This window comes from Lepisosteus oculatus, chromosome 9, assembly GCF_040954835.1.
Source record: "Lepisosteus oculatus isolate fLepOcu1 chromosome 9, fLepOcu1.hap2, whole genome shotgun sequence".
NCBI classification, from domain to species: domain Eukaryota; kingdom Metazoa; phylum Chordata; class Actinopteri; order Semionotiformes; family Lepisosteidae; genus Lepisosteus; species Lepisosteus oculatus.
In genome coordinates, this window is record NC_090704.1 from 19,527,078 (window position 1) to 19,550,791 (window position 23,714).

At 39.9% G+C, this 23,714-nt stretch overlaps 1 protein-coding gene across 2 annotated transcripts; it reads left to right on the plus strand.

Annotated features, from left to right (window-relative positions):
* Nucleotides 1-18: 18 nt before the first annotated feature.
* On the plus strand, nt 19-19,810 carry dph5 (diphthamide biosynthesis 5). 2 transcript variants are annotated; one of them, XM_006643077.3, is made up of 7 exons: nt 19-525; nt 1,758-1,882; nt 5,904-6,012; nt 11,162-11,282; nt 17,370-17,409; nt 18,856-18,959; nt 19,463-19,810. In XM_006643077.3, exons 1-7 carry the CDS (start codon nt 391-393, stop codon nt 19,696-19,698), a joined length of 870 nt encoding a protein of 289 aa, XP_006643140.1. In that variant the 5' UTR covers nt 19-390; the 3' UTR covers nt 19,699-19,810. The 2 variants fall into 2 exon arrangements, with proteins under 2 accessions (XP_006643140.1, XP_015194775.1); XM_015339289.2 differs by lacking the exon at nt 19-525 and adding an exon at nt 867-1,056.
* Nucleotides 19,811-23,714: the final 3,904 nt, after the last annotated feature.

The window sequence follows — 23,714 nt, forward strand, 5'->3', positions numbered from 1 at the left end:
CGGCGGTCGTATTACAGTGCGGCGAAAGCATGTTGTGTGTTGCACTGCGTGTAGGATGTTAAGAAACGGAGACTCGTTTATATCGTGGTTGAACCTTTTTGTAGTTTAATTGCTTTTTTAAGCGATGTAGTGGATTTCGGAAAAGATTGAATGAATGGCTGAATCTGTACGTGTTCAGTTGTGGATTGCGTTCCTGTAAATGAATTACAGCAGTTTTTCTTCTGAACATCTGTCGTCAAAGTATTAATACAAGTCATTCTATTCATGTAAAAGGCAGAAACGCCGCGTTGCTTTAAAATAATTGTTAGCGTTTTACTAGTTGTTACTATTTTTTATCTCACCAACATCTTACAAATATCTGTTATTAACTGAACGATATCCGATGTCAAAATGCTGTATTTCATAGGATTGGGTTTAGGAGATGCTAAAGATATCACAGTCAAAGGCTTAGAGACTATTAGAAAGTGCAGTCGAGTTTATCTGGAAGCTTACACGTCTATACTTACTGTGGGGAAGGAAGCGTTGGTATGTTGTTTTTATGTGTTTTCAATATAATGTGCTGATTGTGATTAGGTGCTTAAAAAATAAGTACCAGTTATTTATACATTCTTCTGAATTTGTTGAAGGGAATCGAAGTTTAATTAAACAGTTACAAAGTGAATAAATTATAGATACATATTTCACTTTCTTAATTTCAATATTAGGTAAGCTGATCCAATTAAGGATCGCCTGGTAAATTTAAAGTTTCCTTTTGCTCTGAAGTTTGGTTTAAAGTTAAAGTCAAATAATGATGTTATGAAATTTTTTAGGTTTAGGGTATATGCTTAGAAACGTGAAATAAAATGTATAGATTGCAACATTCTCCCAATTGTATTAATTTCTCAAAATGCAAGACCATGCCTAATGCCTTTTGCGGACATGTTCATTATACTTCTTTAGTTTAGTTATTTAGTTTATTGTTGACACATCAGCAAGATCAAGCTCATAAACCCTGACATCCTTCAAGAGCTGAGTCTGGTAGAGCATTGTCAGAAAATCTAGATGAACGATGCTCAGGTGAATTATGCTCAGTCCAGTCTCAGTTATGGATGTGTGTTAAGCATGCATAAGGAGGTTCAGTCTTGCAGACCTCTGGTCTTATTCAGAATAGCTCGCTGTGTTGTGGTGTTTGGTTTTCAATAAACAGGCATAATACTGATATTAGAGTTAGTTCAGCCTGACTTAAATGTTGGATCTAGGGGAAGGAGAGACACGTAGAGTAATATATTTGTTTACATCCCTTTATGCAGTTTTACTAAAGTACTTATATCTTATTCTGTTAGAATCAAGGAACATTTGTAAATTAAAGGGCTCATTTGGCCCATCTTGTCCATTTTGTTTCTTCTAGCTTTGGAGAACAGACCTAGACCAGGTGGTTTCAGCTATGTGTATTTTATAGTTAATTTGTATTGAGAAAATATGCAGACACAGAAACATAGTAGAAATATTTAATGAACAGTTTTGTAAAGACCATGTGTTCTTCCATTAGTAACTGATAAAGATTAAGTGTTTTTCCTGGTTTTGAAGTAATTTCAAAGCAAAAGAAGGGCTGAAAATAATAGAGCCATCCAGGCCCCCAGAGTGGCAGATGCCCATCCTTGGTTTGATTACTGTCCTTCCAAATGTGTGGGATTATTTTATACCAGTGGTGTCTGACAGGTTTATAGGCTTTCTGGTTTGCACTACTAGTCAGGTACCTCTGTGTGCTCACTCTCCAGGAGGAATACTACGGCAGAGAGCTGATCCTGGCGGACAGGGACATGGTGGAACAGGAGGCAGATGGCATTCTGAAGGGGGCGGATGTCAGTGACGTGGCATTCCTGGTGGTTGGAGACCCGTTTGGGTAAAGTTGGCAAGGGGCTTTTTTGGTTTTTCTTAAATTGCATTGGCTGCAGTCTTAACTCTCCCCAGATGTTCATGCCTGGCTACTTTTTCCACAGCATTGATGATCAAATTGGGAATGAGAGGTTAGTTTGCAGAAAGAACATTTTTTAAAAAGGTCAGGATCTGTGGTATATTGTAGGAACAAGAAGAAGAGAAGTTTTTATTCATGTATGGTGTCAGAAAACAAGAGCTGCAAATGAGAAGAGACCATTCAGTCCATTTTCCTTTTCTGATTTGCTAGTAGCTAATTAATCTGAGAATCTTATCCAGTTCTTTGTAGTAATATCCCCCGAAGACAGGAGCTTTATAGAATAGAGTAGCAATAACACCCAATTCTATTTTATGAAAATTGAGTGTTAAAGAATTTGCATTACCAAGACAAAATTTATAATGAAGTGGTACATTGTAAAGTCCTCTCATAAGAGTGCTATTTATTATACTTTCTTAAGATCCGTTGGCCTGCAAACAAATTTGTCCATACACAGAAAATATCAGTTGTATGTGAAAACATATTTTCCAAAGTTCCTTCTGTAATTAAGATGTAAATACAACATTTATTTATTATATAATAATTTTATATGATAACTGCAGTCAGTCATCCTATACATAACAATCAAAAGGTGCTTGAATAATTGACAAGGTGCTTGAATAAGTAAGCTGCAGTACTTAGGATGTACTTGCAAAGCATCAACATTAGAAATCTAACTTTCAGGTTTAAGAGGATAAGAAAGGAAACAAAATGGAAAAATAACATGCAGATGTGCTAAAGATTGTTAAAGGATTAGTTAGGGCTGTGTAGAACAAAATGGTGCTGAACATGTAAGTGGTTTCACAGCAGTTTCTTTCTTGTCCAATAGCACTTGGTCCTGGCCAGAGGAAAGAAAAATGCCATTGCGCTTAAGTACAATCCTGTATAAACAATCAGAAGCCTTCTATTGGGCCCATCTATGAAAGCAGGCTTAATGACAGGCTGAGGACCTTGTGCTCAAGTTTGTCAGAAGTGTTTGGTTCAGCTCTTTTTCATCCAAACCACGAAATCCAGAAGAACAGCTGGCTTCTCGTGTTCTGTCAGGGCTGAAGTATGCTGAGGAGCCCTTTTTAAATACAGTTAATAACAGGCTGAAACAGTGGTAGGAATGGTCAGCCAGGACCTGTTGCTTCTTTAATCTCCAATAAGAATTCCCTTCCTTTAAAACACATCAGAACAAGTACCCAAATACCCAAACTATCCTTGATAAAAGGCCTGCGAATTTATGTTTGTTACTTTAGGTTTAACTCTGCCTATAGTGAGACAGGCTTTGCTAAGTTTAGACATTTTTAGAAGAATGGGAGTTAAAATATGTACAAGCAAAATCCTGGTTCTGCAGTTGTAAAACTTAGGCTCAAATCTGTGGCTGAGGTATTGATTCCCACACAGTGAATATGCCTGGTCTTTTATTAAATATAATTCACCCTGAGGATGTACAGGACTAATAACTCTCCTTCTCTTCCTCTTTCACTGATGAAATTGCAAAGGGTCTGCCAAGTGAGGAGCTTGGTGGCTTTTCTTCTCTTTCAGGGAGGCAGGGTTACAGGCACAAAGAAATGAAGTTCCCTTTCATTTCGAAGAACAAACAGATGGCCACTGGAATGGGTTAACATGGAGGGGCAGATGACCTGTAGGACATACAGTGGATAGGCCTATCATCAGATTAGGGTGCCGCAACATTCCCTCACCAGAATAACAGATAATTGTGTACATGGAAATCTTTCAGATTTTTTGTGAAGAATATAACCAGCAAAAAAGCAGTTTTTAGATACAGAAACCAAAGGTCTTCTCCTGATGAAGACTGAAAAGAGCCAGAATGAGGGCTCTGTGGACAAAGATTAGGCAGCCCCAGAGGACAGAGGAGTCATTGCTGCGGTTTGGAGATGGACAGGGTCCTGACCTTCATGCAGACACCAGGTCTGCAAGGAGAGGGATCTCCTTACCCCAGCTATTCTGGATCTGCTGTAGTTACACAAACCAGACAGGGGTGGCTGGGGGTTGGTTTAGGACTTTCTAGAATAGTTCACTTGGGACAAAGCATGTCTGTGTCCAGAGCACTGAAGGAAGGAGGAATAAGCTTGAATTTCAATACAGAGCTGGACTGAATGGTCTCCAGCACCAGCTGCAGCATTGTCAATAGAAGGTGGTGGTTGGTGGGTGTGCTGTGGCAAAGAAGAGGCAATCAGGTCTTCTGAAGCTGCGTCAGAGGGACCTTGGAGAGTTTTGTTATAACAAGGCCCTGCATTGAAGGTCTGAGTACCTGTAGGTCAAACACGACAAGCTAGTGCATGAGTAGGATGGTCAGAACCAAGACATATATTGAGGGATCTTCTCAGAGGTAACAGTTGAGCAAGACAGCCATGAAGAAGACTTTTTCCCTTGTTTTGGGGAGGGTACTCATGATATAAAGAAAAATAGCAACCTTGAGTACAGCAGCATATTAACCCCAAAACATGGAGTTAAAGGGGTATGTGTGACCACAGGCACAGGATTACCCAGAGAGCACGATGGTACTTGGCACACAGGGTACCGAGGTACTTTTTTATTTTTACAGCATGAAGGAGAGTTGAATGTAAAGGCAAAATTCCAGGGTGTAGAGGTAGAAAGTTTCACAAGGACACAAAATGGGAGGTCATTTTCTTTATTGGCCTTTTGGCTGCATTGAACTACAGCCCAGTCCTCCAATATCCCGTGGGTTATCACATAGAATGTTTATTGGGCCAGTACTGGGTATAGAACAGTGTTGAGAACATCCAAGACTGTTGTTTTTGCAGCTGTGTATAGTCCCCGTTGAACAGTACCCAACGTATGCTTTTTTCCCTATTTGTGTTATTAATGGATGTTGAAAATGAAGAAGTTGAATTGGTTTCTGGTGTTGAGGTTTTGAATGCTACAGGCACTTTATTTCAAGGCGGATTTCCTCTGGTTCTGTGTTTTTTTGGTACTAAATGATGACAGCATGAAAGGCAATGCCAGTATAAAGACCAAAATATTTTTTTCCTGGACTCAGTACAGAGCTGCAATAGAAAAGGGCTCTGGTATTTCCTTCCGTATCCAGCTTTCAGAGCACACAGAAAACACAGTACACTGCTCATGCCTCCACAGCATCTCTGTTGCACTTCTTCCCAAAAAACGTGCTTTGTACAAAAACGTGGCAAGACAGTTCAATGGGAAAGGATGATTTTTTGGTGGGAAATCTGTTAGAACATATGTTGCTTCATCCACTTTTTTCAGTAAAACACAAACTTCATAGCAAAATATGGTCAGTGCTTTGTTGAAATTCTTTAGTTGCTAGCCGTAAAGACAAAAGCAGTTGAAAGGATCTATATTGTATTGTTAAATTATTTTTGACAAAACACACCTAGTGCCTTGCAGAAGTATTCACTTGCTTCCAATGATGTCCATTTGTATTGAACTGCCAATGAAATATACAGCTGCAACTGCAAGTGAAGTGATTTTTCAAATTAAATATTTTTTAACAAAACTTAAATGCTCAAAATGAATGCTTTGTGGTTGGAATTATCTGTCCGAAAGGGGGTGAATACTTTTGCAAGGCACAGATCCATGTTCACAATTTTATCAGGCATTGCTCCTCTGGTTACCACAGGGCCTTCCACATTAACACATTGGTATGATAAGGGGCAGAGTATGCAGGCAGCAATTAGGGTTCTGGATTCCTAACTGGAAGGTTGTGGGTTCAAAACCCAGGTGAGACACTGCTAATGTATCCTTGAGCAAGCTGTTCTGGTGAAACAGCAGCATAACTAAAATAATTTCAGTTTCACCAGGTAGCTATACACTATAACATGCTTTAAACATGTAGCTCCTAGTTTTGTCTTTTATTAAAGCCATTAGCTTATAAAGCTGGAACCTGATCAATTGCTGTGTATTGGGATCCTTTGGAACAGGGTTTCAGTTTTAAGATTCACATTTGTTGTGTTCTTCTCTGCAGGGCAACTACCCACAGTGACCTGGTTTTGCGAGCGGTGAAGGCCGGTGTGCAGCACAGAGTCATCCACAATGCCTCGATCATGAATGCAGTTGGGTGCTGTGGACTGCAGGTGGGACATTTCTCACTGCCTGAAAGGCTCTGTTGGAGTTCTCCATCATTGCTCTAAGTGTAGGTGTCTTCCAAAACACTGCAACAATCATGCAACAAATAACAGGATGTGGAAAAATATACAAATAACTGCTCAGCTTTTAGATAGATAAGACTTTATTGATCCTGAAGGGAAATTGATGTGTTACAGCAGTCCAGCCCAAGACAAGCAAAAAAAAAAACAGACATCAGAATAGACGAAAAATTAAAATATGTACAGCAATACAAAATAAATAAAAATAAATACATAGGTGTGTGCACAATATGCTCATAGTCACTGTAAAAACAATTAAATATGTGCAAAATGTGCATAGGTATATACAGATTGAGTGTCCAAAAAGTACAATAGAGCAACATGCTGTCCATAGAGGAGCAAATGAAGGGCTAACAGTCCTAGCCTAGGGCAGCGTTATACACCCTGACAGCCGCCGGGAGGAAGGACCTGCGGAAATGTTCCCTTGAACACCGTAGCTGGAGCAGTCTGTTGCTAAAAGTGCTCCGCTGCCCAATAACAGTCCTATGAAGCGTATGAGAGGCGTTGTTCATGATGGCTGTGAGCTTGGTCAGCATTCTCCTCTCAGCCACCACCTCCATGGAGTCAAGGCTCAGCCCCAACACAGAGCCAGCCTTCTTGATAAGTTTATTGAGCCTATTTGCATCTCTTGTCATGATGCTGCTGCCCCAACACACAGCAGCGTAGAAGATGGCCGCTGCCACCACTGATGCATAAAAAATGTGTAGCAGTGTTCCACACACATCAAAGGACCTGAGCCTCTAAGAAAATAGAGTCCGCCCTGACCTTTCTTGTACAGGGTATCAGTGTTACCAGACCACTCCAGCTTAACATCCAGGTGTACCCCTAAGTACTTGTAGGACTGCACCCCCTCTATGTCCTCACCCTGGATGGAAACAGGGTTCAGCAGAGACTTATTCCTTCGTAAGTCCATAACCATTTCTTTAGTCTTGCTGGTTTTTAGCTGGAGATGGTTAAGATGACACCACTCCACAAAGCTGGTAATCAGGCTCCTACATTCCTCCTCCCTCCCCTCTCTAATACACCTCAGAGGTGACATGCCTCAGAGGTGTAAAAGGTGAACAGGAATGGAGCAAGGACAGTCCCCCATGGAGCCCCAGTACTGCTAACAACCTGTTCAGACACACAGCTCTGTAGCCGTACATACTGTGGCCTGCAGGTCAGATAGTCTATAATCCAGGACACCAGAGGAGTGTCCACCTGCGCTGCCCTTAACTTATCTCTCAGTAATGGTGGATGGATGGTGTTAAAGGCACTGGAGAAGTCAAAAAACATAACTCTAACAATGCTCATCGTCTTCTCCAGGTGAGAGTTAGCTCATAGATAGATGACGGCATCCTCCACTCCCAAGTGTGACCGGTAGGCGAACTGCAGGGGGTCCAGTGCTGTACTCACCAGGGGTCTGAGGTGGTCCAGTACAAGCCTTTCCAGAGTTTTCATTAGGCGTGATGTCAGTGCCACTGGTCTGTAGTCATTCAAGACTATAGGGTGCCCCCTTTTGGGTACTGGCACCAGGCAAGATGTCTTCCAGAGCACCAGAACCCTTTCTAATCTCAGGATGAAGGTGTACTGCAGCACTGAACCCAGTTGGTCCGCGAAAATGTGTTTTTATACAACACATTTCTTGATTCCGATGTTCGTACCCTGAAGAATCAATGTGTGTTATGATAAAATTTAGAATAGCTTGAAAAACTTGTAGCCGGGAGTAAAGTGTTTCTGCAGTGACTATTAAAAGTATTCTCATTCCTTGGACTTTTTCACATTTTACAGTATTACAATATAGAATCACATTGTATATGGAATTTTTGCCATTGATCATTCAAAACACTCTATAATGTCAAAGTGAAAACAAAAGTGTATAAATCCTCCTAAATTAATAATAAATGTAAAACAGACAATAAGTGATTGCATAGTATTCACTCCCTTTATTATGACGCACCTAAATAGACTCTGGTGAAACCAAATATATCTAGAAGTCATGACAGTGTAACAAGAAACTTGCATCAAATCTCAACTACATTTTGCTAGAAGGCATGTGGGAGACTCTGAGACCAAGTGGAAGAAGATTCAATAGTATGACAAGACCAAAATGGACCTTTTTGGTCTCAGTGGTAAGCACTATGTTTTGCGCAAGTGTAACAGAGAACATCATCCCTTCTGTGAACATGGTGATGGTAGTATCATGCTGCAGAAGCTTCACTGCCTTAGGGCCTGGAAGACTTGTGAAGATAGAAGGAAAAATGAATGTAGCAACGTACAGAGAGGGGAGATTCATCTTCCAGCTGGATAATTACCCAAAAGATACAACCAAGTTGTACTGGCTTAAAAATCAAAACTAGGTTAATGTATGTTAATGAGCATCATCAAACAACAGCATTGAGTCTCTTTGCAAAGTATTGCTTGCAGGTCTTAAAAGACCTGTACCTGATGTCAGCTGTTACTTAAACAGCTGTAGCAATCTATAATCTTTGTTTTATTCAGTCTCGCTACTTGTTCTTGACTGCAGGACAGTAATCTTGTCTTTTCTTAAAGGCTGGATTTGTGTTATATTGTTACTGCCTAGTTTCTGAGGCACAGGGTCATAAAAAATCATTAAAACATTCTTACAAAAATGCTAAATATCATCCCTAGTGTGAAGCACTGCACATCCTATCGGGTTTATATGGATTGGACCTCAAGTGTAGTCATGCAGAAAGAAGGTATATCATGAGTCTTATTTTAAAAAATGAAACTAATTTTCCAAGAAATAAATGTGCAGTCATATCAATCTGTTTTGAAACATATATTGATGTGAATGACCAAATCATAGAGTCTTTTTATAACTAAAATAAACCCAATGGCTTTGCCTCATGTAATCCCATTGTTTAGTGCCTGTGTCTTTGTCCACCATAGAAGAAAAGGGTTTGGGTAGCTCATGGTTACAATGCAGAAGGGAGCGGACTTAAAGTCTTCTGTAGCTACATCTTGTTACAAATGGTATTAAAAACATAATGTTCACACAACTTTGAAGAATAGAAGGTCAACAGTTTCCATTCCTTTCATATTTGAGGAGTTAGAATAAAGTTGGCAGAGCTGAGAATGATATGCTTTGGTCTGCAGAGCTGCTTTCTTCCCTCAACATTTGGCTGCAGACATGGAATTTGTAATGCAAAGTCAGGGCCTTGTTTGTCAAGATAATGCTAGTCTTTGAGATGCCAAATCCCTGCCATGAAGAAACAGATCATTATGCAATTTGATCTCCTCTTTCTGTGGCTGGTGCTGCACTTCAGGATTTTGCCAGGGGGAACATGCCTGGACTAACGTCTTCCAGTTTCTTCATATGCCCACCAGTTTCTGATCCCTTTGCTGTTGTGTCTTTATTTGAGAAAAGAAAATGCAGTATTAAATGCAAAATGAGAATTGGAGTTTCCTGCTGAAGAAAGTCAGCAGTCTTTTCTTGTCATTAAAGGGTTGTGTAGCTTGACCTGGTGTGGGGCTATAAGTTATCACAGTTCCAGCCTGTATGGCTCTGTGGTGAGTGTCTGTCTGATGTTAGAATGCCAGCTAAGGGAGGCTGGTGTTGTGTTACATGGATATTGGTTTAGCATACCTAAAGGGACATGATTGCCTTTCATGTGGGACAGCTGAAACAAGTGAAGAGGGTGACTGGGCAGACGGTGGTCGTAAAAAGTCCCAAAGCAGAGCAGTGTGACAGGCAGTGGTGTTGAGAGATGCACCCAGGTCACAGTGCGAGTCAGATGTTCACTTGTGTGCCAGGGGGAGTAGACACTGCTCTTAAACTGATGTTCTGATATAAATAGTTGTATAATATAGCTTTAAAAACATCTCTGTAAAAGTATAAATCTACACATTATATTTCTTATTGAACTTCAGAATAAACTGAATATTCTGTGCATTTAATCTAATAGCCAGTGCCTTTCCTAGATATGCACTAAAATCATTAACATCTCTTAGACTTGCAGTTTGTTAGTGTTTATTATGTGTATGTATTTTTTGTGTGTAACCTTTTTAATGTTTAAGGTTAGGTTTTAAGTTACTGTACTCTTTTGTCTTTCTTTATTTCCTTTTTCCACGCCCTTAAGGAGTTTCTTTCTCCTGACTATTTTGCTGATAGGTCAGAGGTGCTGCTCTCCCTGCTGAGTGTAGCTTTAAGTTTCCTGTCTGTTGGGGTAAACCTGTACTCACAGCAGGCATTGTGTCCTTGAAACCTGACCGTCCATTTTCTACTTGTCGTAAATACACTTTTATTCCTTTTCCTAAAGCGAAAGTAAAGATGTAAGCTATAGAGATGTGAATTCCGATTGCAATTATGACATGCTGTGATTTCTGCTCCCCATAGGGTCCCTCACCTGGTCTTGCTTGTTACAAAGTCTCTTCAGGATTCCTGGACAGATTGATTTAGAGGTCATTTGTCATTGGCTTCATTTAAATTCCGGATGCGCAGTTCCCTGTAGGCCTTATCTAGTTTATGCTTGGGGAATTGAAATCCCCTAATTTTATTTGCTACCTTTTATTTTTGCATCTTGCATTCTGGAATAAAAGAAAATATTATTTTTGTCATCTAAATGTGATGGTCAGCAGCGCTTTCCTATTGCCAGTCCCAAGGGGGATATGCCTCAGACACAGTCTGTAACATCTGGGTTTAGTTCAGTGCATTGTTGAATCTACACTGAACCACCCCACACTGTAGTCTAGAAGAGAACATAGACGTTGGACAGTATTCATCTATCAAGGTTAACCTTGGCTGTTGCAGTAGTTTAGTTACATTGTCATGTTTTGTTTATTCTTGTCATATATATATAGATATATATAGAAGTGTCGAAGAAGCACTGCAGGATTTTGCTGACGTGTTTCTCCAAGATGGTGAAAAACAGGAAGCATCTTGTTTGGGCCTTGATGTGATTATGCCTGCCCCCCCCCCCCGGCCTTCAGCAGTGCACCTCTTAGAGTCCTGGCAGGGCTGTGCCAGCCGTGTGCTGCACGTTGGGGTGTCCTGACTCCTGCACTCAAACAACACTGTCCAGTGTACCACCAGGGAATAGGATGTGTGACCTAATCTTGAATGCTTCTCTTTCAGCTGTACAGTTTTGGGGAGACGGTGTCCATAGTGTTCTGGACAGACACGTGGAAGCCTGAGAGCTTTTATGATAAAATTAGGAAGAATCGCGCCAGTGGAATGCACACCCTCTGTCTGCTCGGTGAGTGCCAGGAGTTAACTGTGCATAGTTTCTGATTGCAACAAGTGTAAAACACTGCTCTGTCATTTGAAGATTAAGAGTTACTAATACAACTGCCATTTCTCAGGAATGTGAACTTCGACCTCATGTAATACATGGAGGATAGTTTTGGTAAATGATTGTATTGTACTAAGAACAATAAGGGATTGTATAACAGATTAACAAGCAGAATTTATGACGTTTAAGAAGTGTTATGTTGTATTTACACTGAAATTATAATTTTAAGAAATTTTCACATGTAATTTCGCACACAAGAGCTCAGTTGTGTGATAGATATTAGAATTTAGAAGAATGTAAAGCACACAGCAAACCACCTAGTTGTGCAAGGAGAGACGTTTAGTGTCAGGTGCAGCTCCATAGACTACAGAGTGTAAGTTCACCCTTCAAAATCCTCAAAATACTGATTTTCACAATTTTTATAATATTTCTTCTTTTTCTTTCTTCAGAAAAAATTTAATAGTGACTTCCCATATCCCTATAATGATTCAAAATGTAACGCTGGACATTTATAGCTCCAGAGAAAGTGTCTGATTTTCTTAAAGATTAATAAAGCTTGGAATATGTACCATGGGAAGCTTAGAATTAAAGTAGATTAGACTAAGTAATAAACTAACTAGGGCAAATTAGAATTAAATGTTTTAAAAGGAAAACTGGTGTTCTGAAACAACTATTCATTTGGTATTTATTTCCCAGTCATTTAGTTTAAGATAGTTCCCCTTTGTATGATTTTACTGTAAATGACCAAAGTACACAGGATAATGTGTAAACCATTAAAAAGGTAAATCTGTTGCAGAGAACAAGGAGGCATCATATCCAAAAATTATGTGAAACATAATTGTGTTACCCTGTCCTGAAATTTAATTAGTCAATTTTTGTTTTTAGAACCAAGTTAAATTCCTGCTTTTATTTCCTTTGGACTTTAGAGACTAATGGTACATTTCAGTGATCTGTCCTTGGAGCATTTCTATAACATGCTTTGCCACTTTGTAAATGAAAGCTGTTTGTAGTTGTTCTTGTCTATTTTAAAATTCTATAGGTTGCTCTGCCTTGCTCCTTGGCACTTGAAAACTGTGCTCCTGTGACTGATGGAGGGAATCCAGGGGGATGCTCACCCATGTGTGAAGGGAAACATGAGCAGAGCCCCCCAAGACTCACAAATAGATTGCCTGAGTTATGAGTGAGGCCACTAATTCCTATACTATTAATCACCACTCTATACACTCTGGGGAGCAATAAGCACTTTCTTTGTATGAAACTACAAACCATCAAGTTTGGAGATCAGTCCACAGACGGCTTTGTTGTGTCGGCTCTCGTCACTTGACCGTCAAGAGTTTGTTCATTGCAGGTCCCAGAGCCGGCTGAGAGGTGGCAAATGCTCTGTGGCTGTTGGCTAACAACAGACGTTGGTTTGAAACTGAGTGAGATTCATGCGTTCTCGTTAATGTGAGATCAGTGCCCGTGACTGATGGCTCTTTGCCTTCAGTGTCTGTCCTTGCTGCCTCTTGTCCGACATCGCAGTGGATATTGTAGTTCTACACAGCAACCTAAGAGTACAGGCCCTGCCACGGTGAGGACATCATTTGAGCAGCTATCGAACCACTGAGGACACCTGCATTGCCAGGTTTAAAAGTCATGTTAAATATGCAGTGCCGTGTAATAAACTGGTGTCCTGTCCAGTGTGTAGACTTGCCTAGTGCCCTGTGCTTCAAGGTTACAGATTGCTGCAAGCGCTTCTTTGCAGGAATAAAAGGTTTTTTGGGTACACAAATTGAAATGGAGATTAATAGGAGATAAGAGAGGAGGAGGAGGATGCTGTCATGCCTTTACATGGTCCAGGGGTCTTATGTGATATTAAATACATTTGGTCCTTGGTGATCTTTCACAAAGGGATGTAGAGATAGAAATACATTACATATTTTTAATACTTGAAGTAAGAAGAATACTTTGACATGAATGAAAGTGCCTTAAGAGTTTTTATATTCTTGGAAGTTCTGGCTAGGGTTCTTCCCAGATGGAGCACAACGATGGGCGAATACTATAACACCTCTGCTGATCTCTGATTCACCCTATTGCACAATGAGCAGCAGCCTTCTAGAACCCTAATGAGTATGATCATTTTATGTGCTCTTGTTCTGTCATTCTTTTAAATTTAATTGCAGAATATTTAAAATGTTAATACAATCAGGCAAACAGTAATGTGCCTATTCTGATGCAGTTTTCCAGGACATTTTAGTTCCTGTGGTTGCATTTGATATTCATAACAACTTTCAGAAGGAATTTAATATAGAAGGCATTTAACCAACATATTTATTTTTAGAGTTCATAGCTCATATGCCTGACATGGTCAATATATAGTATGGAAATGGGAATTTATTCTCATTTGACTAAATCTTCTTAAATAAAAACTGTATATGTTATTTGTATTCCTTAGTTTTGCCCAGGACACTGTTGCACAAGGGTGAAATCACAGTTTACCACCTTTTATCTTTTGTTAGTGGAATAAAAACAGAAGAGAGTAGTGGGAAAAGGTGCAGGTGCAGCTTTCCCAATGATAGTTTTGTCATTGGGAAATAAAATGTTTTTGAATGTTCTTGTGCAGTTTTGTTTAACACCAATAATGGAATACAATTAGACTAGACTTCCCAGAATCAGAAACTCAGCTGTTCTCTTCTGGGAAGGAGTTTTTTTTGTGGTGTATTAATTATCTGCTTAGCAGGTGCCCTTATCAGGAGCTCTCTACAGTTGCATACAGTTTAAAACAATAAATGGCTAATAGGTTCTTTAAGATCGATAAAGGTACTGAAGTAATGCAGCTAAAGGTCCAGATCCAGCAGCAATAAAGACTATTTTAATATTTAAATGTGTTTAGCTGCTGTGAAAGAATAGGTGCAGTAGCTGCACCACTTAGAAAGTAAATAAGCTCAGGAAATGATGGCATTATAGATCGACACATTTTGCTCTAATGTTTCTTTTGGAATTGTTCTGTACATTATTCTTTAAAGAGTGTGTAAATCTGTAAGTCCAGCCCCCTGACTGGCACTTGGTATTGCAGGTATGTCATTCTGTCTGAGTTCAATTGTTTCTTGTGCATCCATTACACCTGGGTTTAGAGAAAACTTGTGAGATAAGATAAGATCACTTTATTAGCCCTATACAATTTCTTGTATTAGGAATTTGTCTTTTTGCATACCCCAGTTTGCTCTGGCTGAGACACAGACACACAGACACACAGACACACAGACACACAGACACACAGACACACAGACACACAGACACACAGGCACACAGGCACACAGGCACACAGGCACACAGGCACACAGACAGGGAGAGAAGCTTGGGGTCAGAGCGCAGGGTCAGCCATTGTACAGCACCCCTGGAGCAGTTGGGGTTAAGGGCCTTGCTCAGGGACCCAATGGGGTAGGATTCCTCTGCCGGCCGCGGGAATAGAATTGGCAACCTTCCAGCCACAGGCCACAGGCTGTAGAAAGGATAGGAGACTGGGGGCTGAGAGGCAGAGATGGAGAAGGTCTCCAATGTATAGATACGCAAGACCTGAGAATAGGCTTCTACAAAGCACGACTGAAAGGTCTGTGAAAGACACTAACAGAGTTTATCCAAGAGATGTCAATATCCAAGAGCCACCGTGGGAGAGGGAGGCCTTTCGTATTCAGACAACATAGCTGCTGGGTGTCCTACTGCACCAATTTGGAGTAATTTGTGCAGTACGACACCCAGCAGCTTTGTTGTCTGAATGGAAGATTATCTTTATTATGTTTCTTATAGGAAGGTTTTAGAAAATCAGTGAGCGACGTAGAGCCGCTTGATCAAAAACTGCAGTTCAGAGCTTCTGATCTTCCTTCTTCAAGACTCACTGTCATTATAGCACAGTTAGAGATGCTCCAATTAGATTAAAAAATCTCAGCTGAAGGTGTGAATTCTTAGTAGAACTGTAAAGTAAAGAAAATGAGCTGAAAACAGCAGCAGTTAGGAAATATGCAAAAGGAGGTCTCCGGGGGAGCAAAAAAGGAACATGAAAGCTTGTGGTCTAAAGCAGTGATAAAATAGGTAAGGTGAGGTAGGATTCCCAAGCAGAGAAGGTAGCACTTTCCTATCATTCCTGGATCAATTTGGACAATATCAACTGAAAAGACACACTGTGTCACTGGCCCTGTTTTCATTGCAGCTCTGTTTGCCGGCCCATTATTGTGAGTCTCTCTGTAACTGACCTCATTTAGTTCATAGGAGTTCATATTCTGCTTCACTTTTAAATACAACTTTTTTTTTAATAAAACTCTACATTTTCAGTCCACAGAAAGTTGATGCTTGTAGTAAATGAAATTATCTCAATGATGGCTAGCAATGGACACGATTTGATGACAACAGTTTCAGACATCTTTGAAAATAGGGAGTTCCTTACCTGAAAAAGATGTGCTATGACTGAAAGATTACTGATTTCTAGTTAAGTGGGTGCCAACTGGAGTCTCCAAAGCATCAGATTTCCTCTATTTGGTTTAACAAAAATGTGTGGAAGTCTCTTTTTTTTTTGTAATGGAGCTACTTTGTTCTGGGAGACAGATGGTCAGAGTGCTTGTATTCAGATTGCTGTTGTAGTGCTGTAGAAATTTATTTTGTGCCTCAAGATGTGGACCTAGTTTGCCCCTCTCCAGTGCTCGAAGTCCCAGTGACAACAGTAGTTAATTTCAGGCAGTTAATTTAGTCTGAAGAGAAAGGCTGTGTGGGCACCAGAGCTACTCTCATTCATTATGCATCTCAGCGACGGGGCTGATGCTCCCTTGTGTGCTGGCCTTGCTGGATTTTTAACAGCCCTCACCTGGTGCTGTCACAGCTGCGGTATCGTGGGTAATTGCGGCTTGCCTAGAGCGGGGGGTGGCATTATTAAAGTGATTCAAAGGCAGTAAAGCTCTGAGATTAAGAATAGTGTTGCCATCCCCAGCAGGACTCATGAAATAAACGATAGCTAATGTGGATACAGAGGCGGGAGCACGCATCTTGCAGTGGCAAGTGTGAGTGATGTGTGTTAAAGGTCACACATTTCCCCATCTGTGCACATCAGACAGCTATTACTGCAGGCAGAAACATCATTGAAATACAAAGCACTGAAATGGGTTTTGGTATGGGTCCAGGAAATTCACAAATTCTAGATTTATGTTTAGCTCAGAGGGTAAAAATAATTACTTGTGTCGGTTCTGCTGTAAAAATTCAGTGATTAAAATGTGACTCTTTTTCAGTCTTTTATGTAAATGTGTCTCAGAAGGACACTTTTAGTATTCGTGCAAGCATCTGACTCAGTCCATTTCTGTGGTTTAAATATGGTAATTTGTGCAGAAAAGAAGAGACAGTGAACCTGAATTCCACAATGAAAGCTGGTGAGAAAGACAGTACACTACGTGGTGGACTGACTGTGCTCGCAACTTCTAGCATCTGAGAATGTCTCCTCTCTGACTTGGCTCACGGCAGTAAAATAAACTTGGGTGATATTTGTAATGGGGGGCATGGTGGTCCTGTGGTTAGCATTGCTGTCTTGCAGCACTGGGGCCCTGAGTTAAATTCTGGACCTGGGATGCTGCCTGTGTGGAGTTTTTATGTTCTCACTGTGTTTGCGGGGTTTCCTCCCACCGTCCTAAGACATAATGGTTGGTTAATTGGCTTCTGTGAAATTTACCCAGATGTGAGTGTGTGTGTGTCTGTGCCTGTGCGTGCCCTATGATGGACTGGGGTCCCATCCAGGGTGTATCCCGCCTTGCGCCTTTTGCTTGCTAGGATTAGGCTCCGTCTCCTCTGTGACCCTGTGTTGGTTAAAGAGGTTAGAAAGTGGATGGATATTTGTTATTTTATTTCATTGGGAAGACTGAAGGCTGTAAGTTCCAGCTTTAGTCCATTGCTGTGTTCATATAATTTATTTCCATCATCATGCGTTATTTGCTAATAGCACTAGCTGGTGTTCCCACTTAAGATGATTTAGAAAAAACAATTGTACCCTTTTTTCTTCAGTTTTCTACAATGACCCAAAATGACTCTTATTTTCAGATATTAAAGTCAAGGAGCAGTCCCTGGAGAATTTAATGAGGTATGTCTTGAAAATACCTTCATACAGAATCCAGCTTCTCTATAGGTATTGTTATACAAATAGGCCTCAGAGTGAAACTACTGTGATAAAGTGAATTAAAATAATTTTAGGTATGTACAAATACTGTATAAGTTCCTGGAGCTGATCTGTTACATTGTGTACAGTGATGTAATGGAGAATGTATTACATAGATGACAGATTATAATTGTTAGTTTTGAAGAGTGCTAATTAAAATCCAAACATGCTGTCTGCTTAGGAAAAGAATTGCTCTTACAAGTCCCTGTGTTTAATGCACTGATGTAAGAATGATAGTGCTGTTTATTGCTCAGTGCATTGGGTATCTTGTCATGTGCTAATTTTTAAATGTTTCCCAATGGGAGGGAGTATTATGCCATTTAATAATATGATCCATGTTCAGCAAATTGAGTTTTTCCAGTCTTGTCATTTAAAAATTGAATCTGCTTCTCATATACAGTAAAGGGATTTAATTTATCCCAGATTTATGTGCATAGTTGTATTATTACAAGGAAATTTAATATAAATGGCTTCCACTAAAGCATGTGTTTTGGAATGATATTGTTGGTATACATAATAAAAACACAGAAACCATTTTCTGTGGTAGTCAAAACCTCGAGTTTCTTATTATATTATGCAGCTTCACAGATGTTCTCTAATAAAAGTTTTAATAATTCTAAAATTAAATAAGCTGTTGGTGGTTTAAAGAATTCTGTTATTCAATGTGTTTTAAAACACTAAATGAAAAATGTGGACCTCTCTTTCTTCAGCATATGCCAAAGAAGACAAAATGATGTGCTTTCAGCTAGTTTCTCTTGCATCCCACTAGATAAGAGGTAGAGAGTTTTTGTGTTGAAGTAAATATGGGCATGTCGGGGGGTCTGCATGAGTGGCCTCTTGTCAGAGTGTGCCCTCTGTATGCTGGTGCCATTGTACCAGTGGAGGAAAAGACATTTGCTCTGCTGTTGACTAGCTAAAATAGAGGCCCTCAACAGCAATACAGTGTGAAAAGTTACAGTTACAGAGAATCAGTCATGTAGCACAAAATTAATCTGACATAATTCATCTAGGACACTGGATTTAGCATTATTATAATCATTGTATAGCTGTTAAAAAAAAGAGCCTTCAGTGTAGCTAGAGACCAGTATCAATGGAAATTATGGCATTGGCCTATCTTGCTTATTTGGTTGCTAATGCCATTGTTTGACTGATCTGACTAATATAGTGATGTGCCACATGATGAAGGATCCAAGGAATTCTAACTCGACAATGTGGCTGGGTAACTTGTCTCAAACACCTACCTCAAACAACACCTCAAACAACTTGTCCTTTGCACAAAAATGTGTCCCTATTTTTTAGTTCAAACCATCTCCACTTTCACTTTAGTTGCCCCTCTCATATAATTGACACAGATTTGTATTGTTTTCCCAGGGGTCGGAAGATTTATGAGCCACCACGCTACATGAGTGTGAAGCAGGCTGCCCAGCAACTCTTGGAGATTGTCCACAATAGGAGGGAGCAGCACGAGGAGCTGGGTGAGATTAAAAGAGCTGTGTACCAGGGTGTCATGGGGTGTACCCTACTGTACACTGCCCCCAACTGGCCAAAACTTACAAAAACTGCATACATTTAATAGATTCAGAAACTTTTTGCCAGGCTTGATTCATTAATATTCAAATTTGACACAACTGAGATAATTTTGTATCACTTTTAAATTCACTTAACCTGAGGTCATATAATGACTGCTAACATTCAGCTGAATTTTAAAGTGAAGTAAAATAGGCTGGGTTTTACTTTTCTTAAGAATTGAGAAAAGCTCAATTTTTGTTAAAAAATGATTTGTTTCCATGAGTGGTGAATTCTGAATTTAAGTTTCAGAAGTAGAGCTTAAAGAAAAACAATGGCATTTTCATGGGGGATTTACTTTTCTTTTTAGAAGCTTAAATATAAATGTGATAGTGTCATAGAATTTTCTGCAATCCAGATCTGAATTCCACACTGCAGTCAATCTATTAATGGAGCTGTTTCTGTGTGGCAGCCATCACTGAAGACACCATCTGCGTGGGTCTGGCCAGGGTGGGGGCGGAAAACCAGAAGATCTGCACCGGCACCCTTACAGAGATGGCATTGGCTGACCTGGGGCCACCCCTGCATTCTCTGATCATCACAGGGGACATGCACCCCCTGGAGATTGACATGTTGAGACTATTTGCTCTGGACCAGGCCACTTTCCACAATCTGAAACTGACAGACAGCTCTACTTACACATCCTAGAGCTGCATGAGACCCAGAGTGCTCTGAGACTTGCAAAGACCTGTGTGAAGATTCATAGAAACTCACCGTACTCTTAAAGTGTGAAATAAAAATTGCCTTAACAAACAATGAACCCTGGTGTGTGGGAAGGATATTCTTGCATGCAATTAAGTCTGACATATCTGCCTGTAATAATACAGCAAGATTGAATTGATTAAAAACCTTCCACTCCTTTTTAGCTAGTTTACACAATCACTGTCTTCCTGGTCCTTCACTTGCTTTATATGAGTTGGTTTATGCTGACAGTGATTTCTTAATTGTACCTGCCTTCATCGCTGGGGCTGTAAATGAGCAAAAACTCCCCGATTGTTAGGAAGTGAGGCTGGAGAGCAGGTTAATGTTACACAGGTCCCATTATCGAGCTGTTGTCAGCAGAGCTTCAGTGTTGTGCACACACATATACTTTCTCGAAACAGCTTTCAAAATGTCTTTGAGACAACTTTGCAGACCGTGTTGTTTTTGCACTTTTGCAACATCAGCAAACAGCTTATGATGGAGTCTGTATAAAAAGATTGAGTAGGAAAAGATGAGAATGAAAACATTAAGAACATCCATAAAAGAACATTATGTTTTCAGTTCTTAAAAATTATTCATAATTTCAGACTGTGCATTTCTAAATATGTTCTTTAACTCATATCTGTGGGCTATTTTTACAATGCAGTAGACCATTTCTCTTCTTTATAGAACATTTATATGTACAATTTGAGCCCAGTTACTCTTATGTTATGAGGTGGGTACTTAACTATTCCTTACAGTACCCAATCTGCTGACGAGGGGAGGAATCTGTCACACACTGTACCAAGATTAACCCCACAGGCACTAGGGAAGACACATGTGGAAGCATTATCCTTTAAGGTATTTGAGCCATAAGGTCACCATGTGCTACACATGAGTAAACAGGCAGGGCAGTCACGCATGTAAGTGGCCAATTGCAGATGACAGGAGTGATGTCACTGTAAGAAGACAGTCCTGCAGGATCAGAGAAAAGGCAAGGTGGCGATCCCTTTGCATCCGCCCCATGCTGAACCTGACCCCTGTCAGCAAGGTCAGGTCAGACATCGCACTTAAAGAATACAGCCTACTTTGTATTCTGTGATTAGTCCGGACTGAAAGGGAAAGAACAACACAAACATGAGTATGAAACTGATCCCTCTTCAATTGTCTGGAAACTTTAAATAATCGTGAGACGATGAAGCAGGGCAAAAGAAAGCCTGTTTGAAGGCCCCCTGAGCAGAGCTCCTGCACTTACATTGACCTCCTAGCACTAACCCCTACTGGGGTTAAAGTTGTGCAGACATGCACTCCACTATTATTCTTTTTAGATTACCTTTGCAATTATCTTTCAAAGATAAGTCTTGTTTTTCATTACAAATATATTTTAGGCTGGATTAAAGTCTGGTTTAAAAAAATGCTCCCTTGGCTTAAAAGAAAAAACCTTCTGGCACTGTGCTGGAATGGCTGAGAGCCATACACTGGCGAGCAAGCTGTGGTGCTGGACGGCAGGAACTCGTGTCAGAGCTGGCTTCACCTTGCTTTTTACACCCCTTTGTCTGGAAAGAGGCAATTAATCTTCAGGAAGCAACCTTGTCCTTTTCCTTTACAGAAATATGGATTTCTTTCGACGGCTGCCAAGCAAAAATGGATAAATATATCTTTTTGTTCTTCTCACAGCAACATCTGAGGTGTTTGTTCTCTCATCAGTCCTTCCTGATGAGCATGGCTACAATAACTTGGCTGACTGCAGGGGAATTACAGGCAGCCATTAGGAAAGATCTTAAACAAGCCTCTGTGCCAGCACAAGCTGAGAAATTTCAATGTACCTAGATGGACTGTATTCCTGTGGGGGTTTACGGTAAAGCCTGCCAGATAAAGATTTATTGTTTGGTGCAGTGATGCACAAAAAGAAAACATGCACCACTCTAGTCTACTGGATGTAATTATTTTCAATACAGACACCAAACAAAATTAGAGAAACATGAATGAAAATACAAGTTAAAGAATTATAGAACAGGTCAATTCTATTCTGAAAGGTGAAGAAAAGAAACATTGAGGCTGTGAAGCATTCTTCTGGTATGGGAGAGAGAAAGTTGCAAAGACAAGGCAGAAGATAAAAGACAGAACTGGTAAGAAGGGGAAGGGAGCAAGGGGGAAAAGCCCTCAAAACGAAAACATTGGAAAGTTAGTATTGAGTATGATTTCACCTAACTTCTCTTAACACATTAGTCCTAGCAGCACTTACAGTCCTGATCAGCCTGCTGTGGGATATGCCTTCCCTATTACTGCATAGGTGTTGAATGCTGTTCTGAAGTGAAATTGAAGCAATTTGACATTTTTCAACCTAAAGTGTAGTGGGGCTGCTGGTGTAGAAAGACTACTGCACTCCTACCTGTATTCCTTACACTTTGGAATCTTTTTAGTATTAAATGGTATATAAATGCAAGGAATTTTTAATCATGTTTATTGGATTCTCACTAACACAAATATCATCTCATTATTTTGAGTAACCCTCATATCAGTTTTCCACGTGGCCCCTGTGTTTGGTGTGTAACTACTGCATCAACAGCGAGTTTCAGTCAGCCTGCTAGTGAGGTGGTGTAATTGTGATTTCACTTGGTCCAGTACTAAGAGATGCGCCGACAGATCAAGACTGGACTCCTTGCCCATGAGATAGTGTTTTCAGTCCAGCAGTGGCATGGAGCAGCATTGTACCCCCAGGAAGTTTCAATATTTTGTAAAAAAAATGCAATTAGCTAGCATGAGCCAGTTATTAATTTAATGAGGTCATGTAGAAGTCAGGAGCTTGCATTTGACCATAGGCTACTCAGCACCATTGCATTTTTCAAAACTAGGGCATAAACTAAGGAGCGGGATTTCAGAATTAAAAATATAATGAATAAAGTGTTGACTTTAAAAAAGAGATATAAGAATATACTGTATCAAAATATATGTTCCCAAACTTGCTCTGAATAAGAAATAAGGTAAAAAAAGCTGATACAGCACTTGAGGAATGTTGATTTTACTGAGTAAGATGTACAGAGAATTCCTGGCACACTGCTCTTATTTTCACAACAAGAATGTACACCAACAGTTTATATTGTATATCAAAACCTTACCCTGCTGTATAATTACAGCAGGATAAGAGAAAATTAAAAGGCTCAGTAAACAATAAAGCCCAGAGCATATGAATTGAGTTTGCTTTTCTGAAAAGTGAGATGTACATATACACAGTGTACTGCCTTCTCTCACACTTATACATACAGTATATTGATTAAACAGATCTTCTACATTTTCACAGGAGATGCTTTATAATTCATGAAATTTTATTGCTGTACTTTCCTACCACCTTATCAAATGTGTTAATGGCTGCATCTTGTTTCAACAAAGCTGTTGTATAACCGTGACAGTCTCACCTTTATATGATGCTTCACCTGGAAACAATGTGCATGTAAACAGATCCCCTTTGTACTAACCCTCATGATGCTCTGTATCTGCTGTAAACATCATAATACACTTAAAACAAAACCCCTTTTTATTTATTTTTTATAAAGGAGCATGCAAATGTGAAGGCATAAATGAACTTCCCAGTTACTGCGTTTGCCAACACTTAATCTGTTTACAATATAAACATTTCACTTTCATATAGGTGGCTGTATATGTACAAAAACCTTTAACCCAAGCATTTTTACAAAAAGATTGCATATATGATTAATTTTCAATTTGTGAAATGGATGTCAGGTGATGTTTCTACACAAAACTGGATGAGACACTTGGCAGAGAGTGAGCCTGTCAAAAAGCAAATGAAGTGTGGGTGGGTGGAATTTAAATCAGGGTATTGGACCAAACAGCTGGACTGAATCTAGTATTACACATAACTTTGCCCTGTGTGAATTTCTCCTTAAAGTTAATCAAGCATATAAATATTTTTAATTAACACTTCCCAGGAAACATTAAAAAATGAGTTTAAAACAAATTCAGAG

Excerpts from the sequence above, each read along its gene's own strand:
- dph5 (XM_006643077.3), top strand. The coding sequence starts at position 391 with ATGCTGTATTTCATAGGATTGGGTTTAGGAGATGCTAAAGATATCACA. Across the intron at positions 526-1,757 it reads CTGTGGGGAAGGAAGCGTTG|GAGGAATACTACGGCAGAGA; the intron begins GTATGTTGTTTT and ends CTCACTCTCCAG. Across the intron at positions 6,013-11,161 it reads TTGGGTGCTGTGGACTGCAG|CTGTACAGTTTTGGGGAGAC; the intron begins GTGGGACATTTC and ends CTTCTCTTTCAG.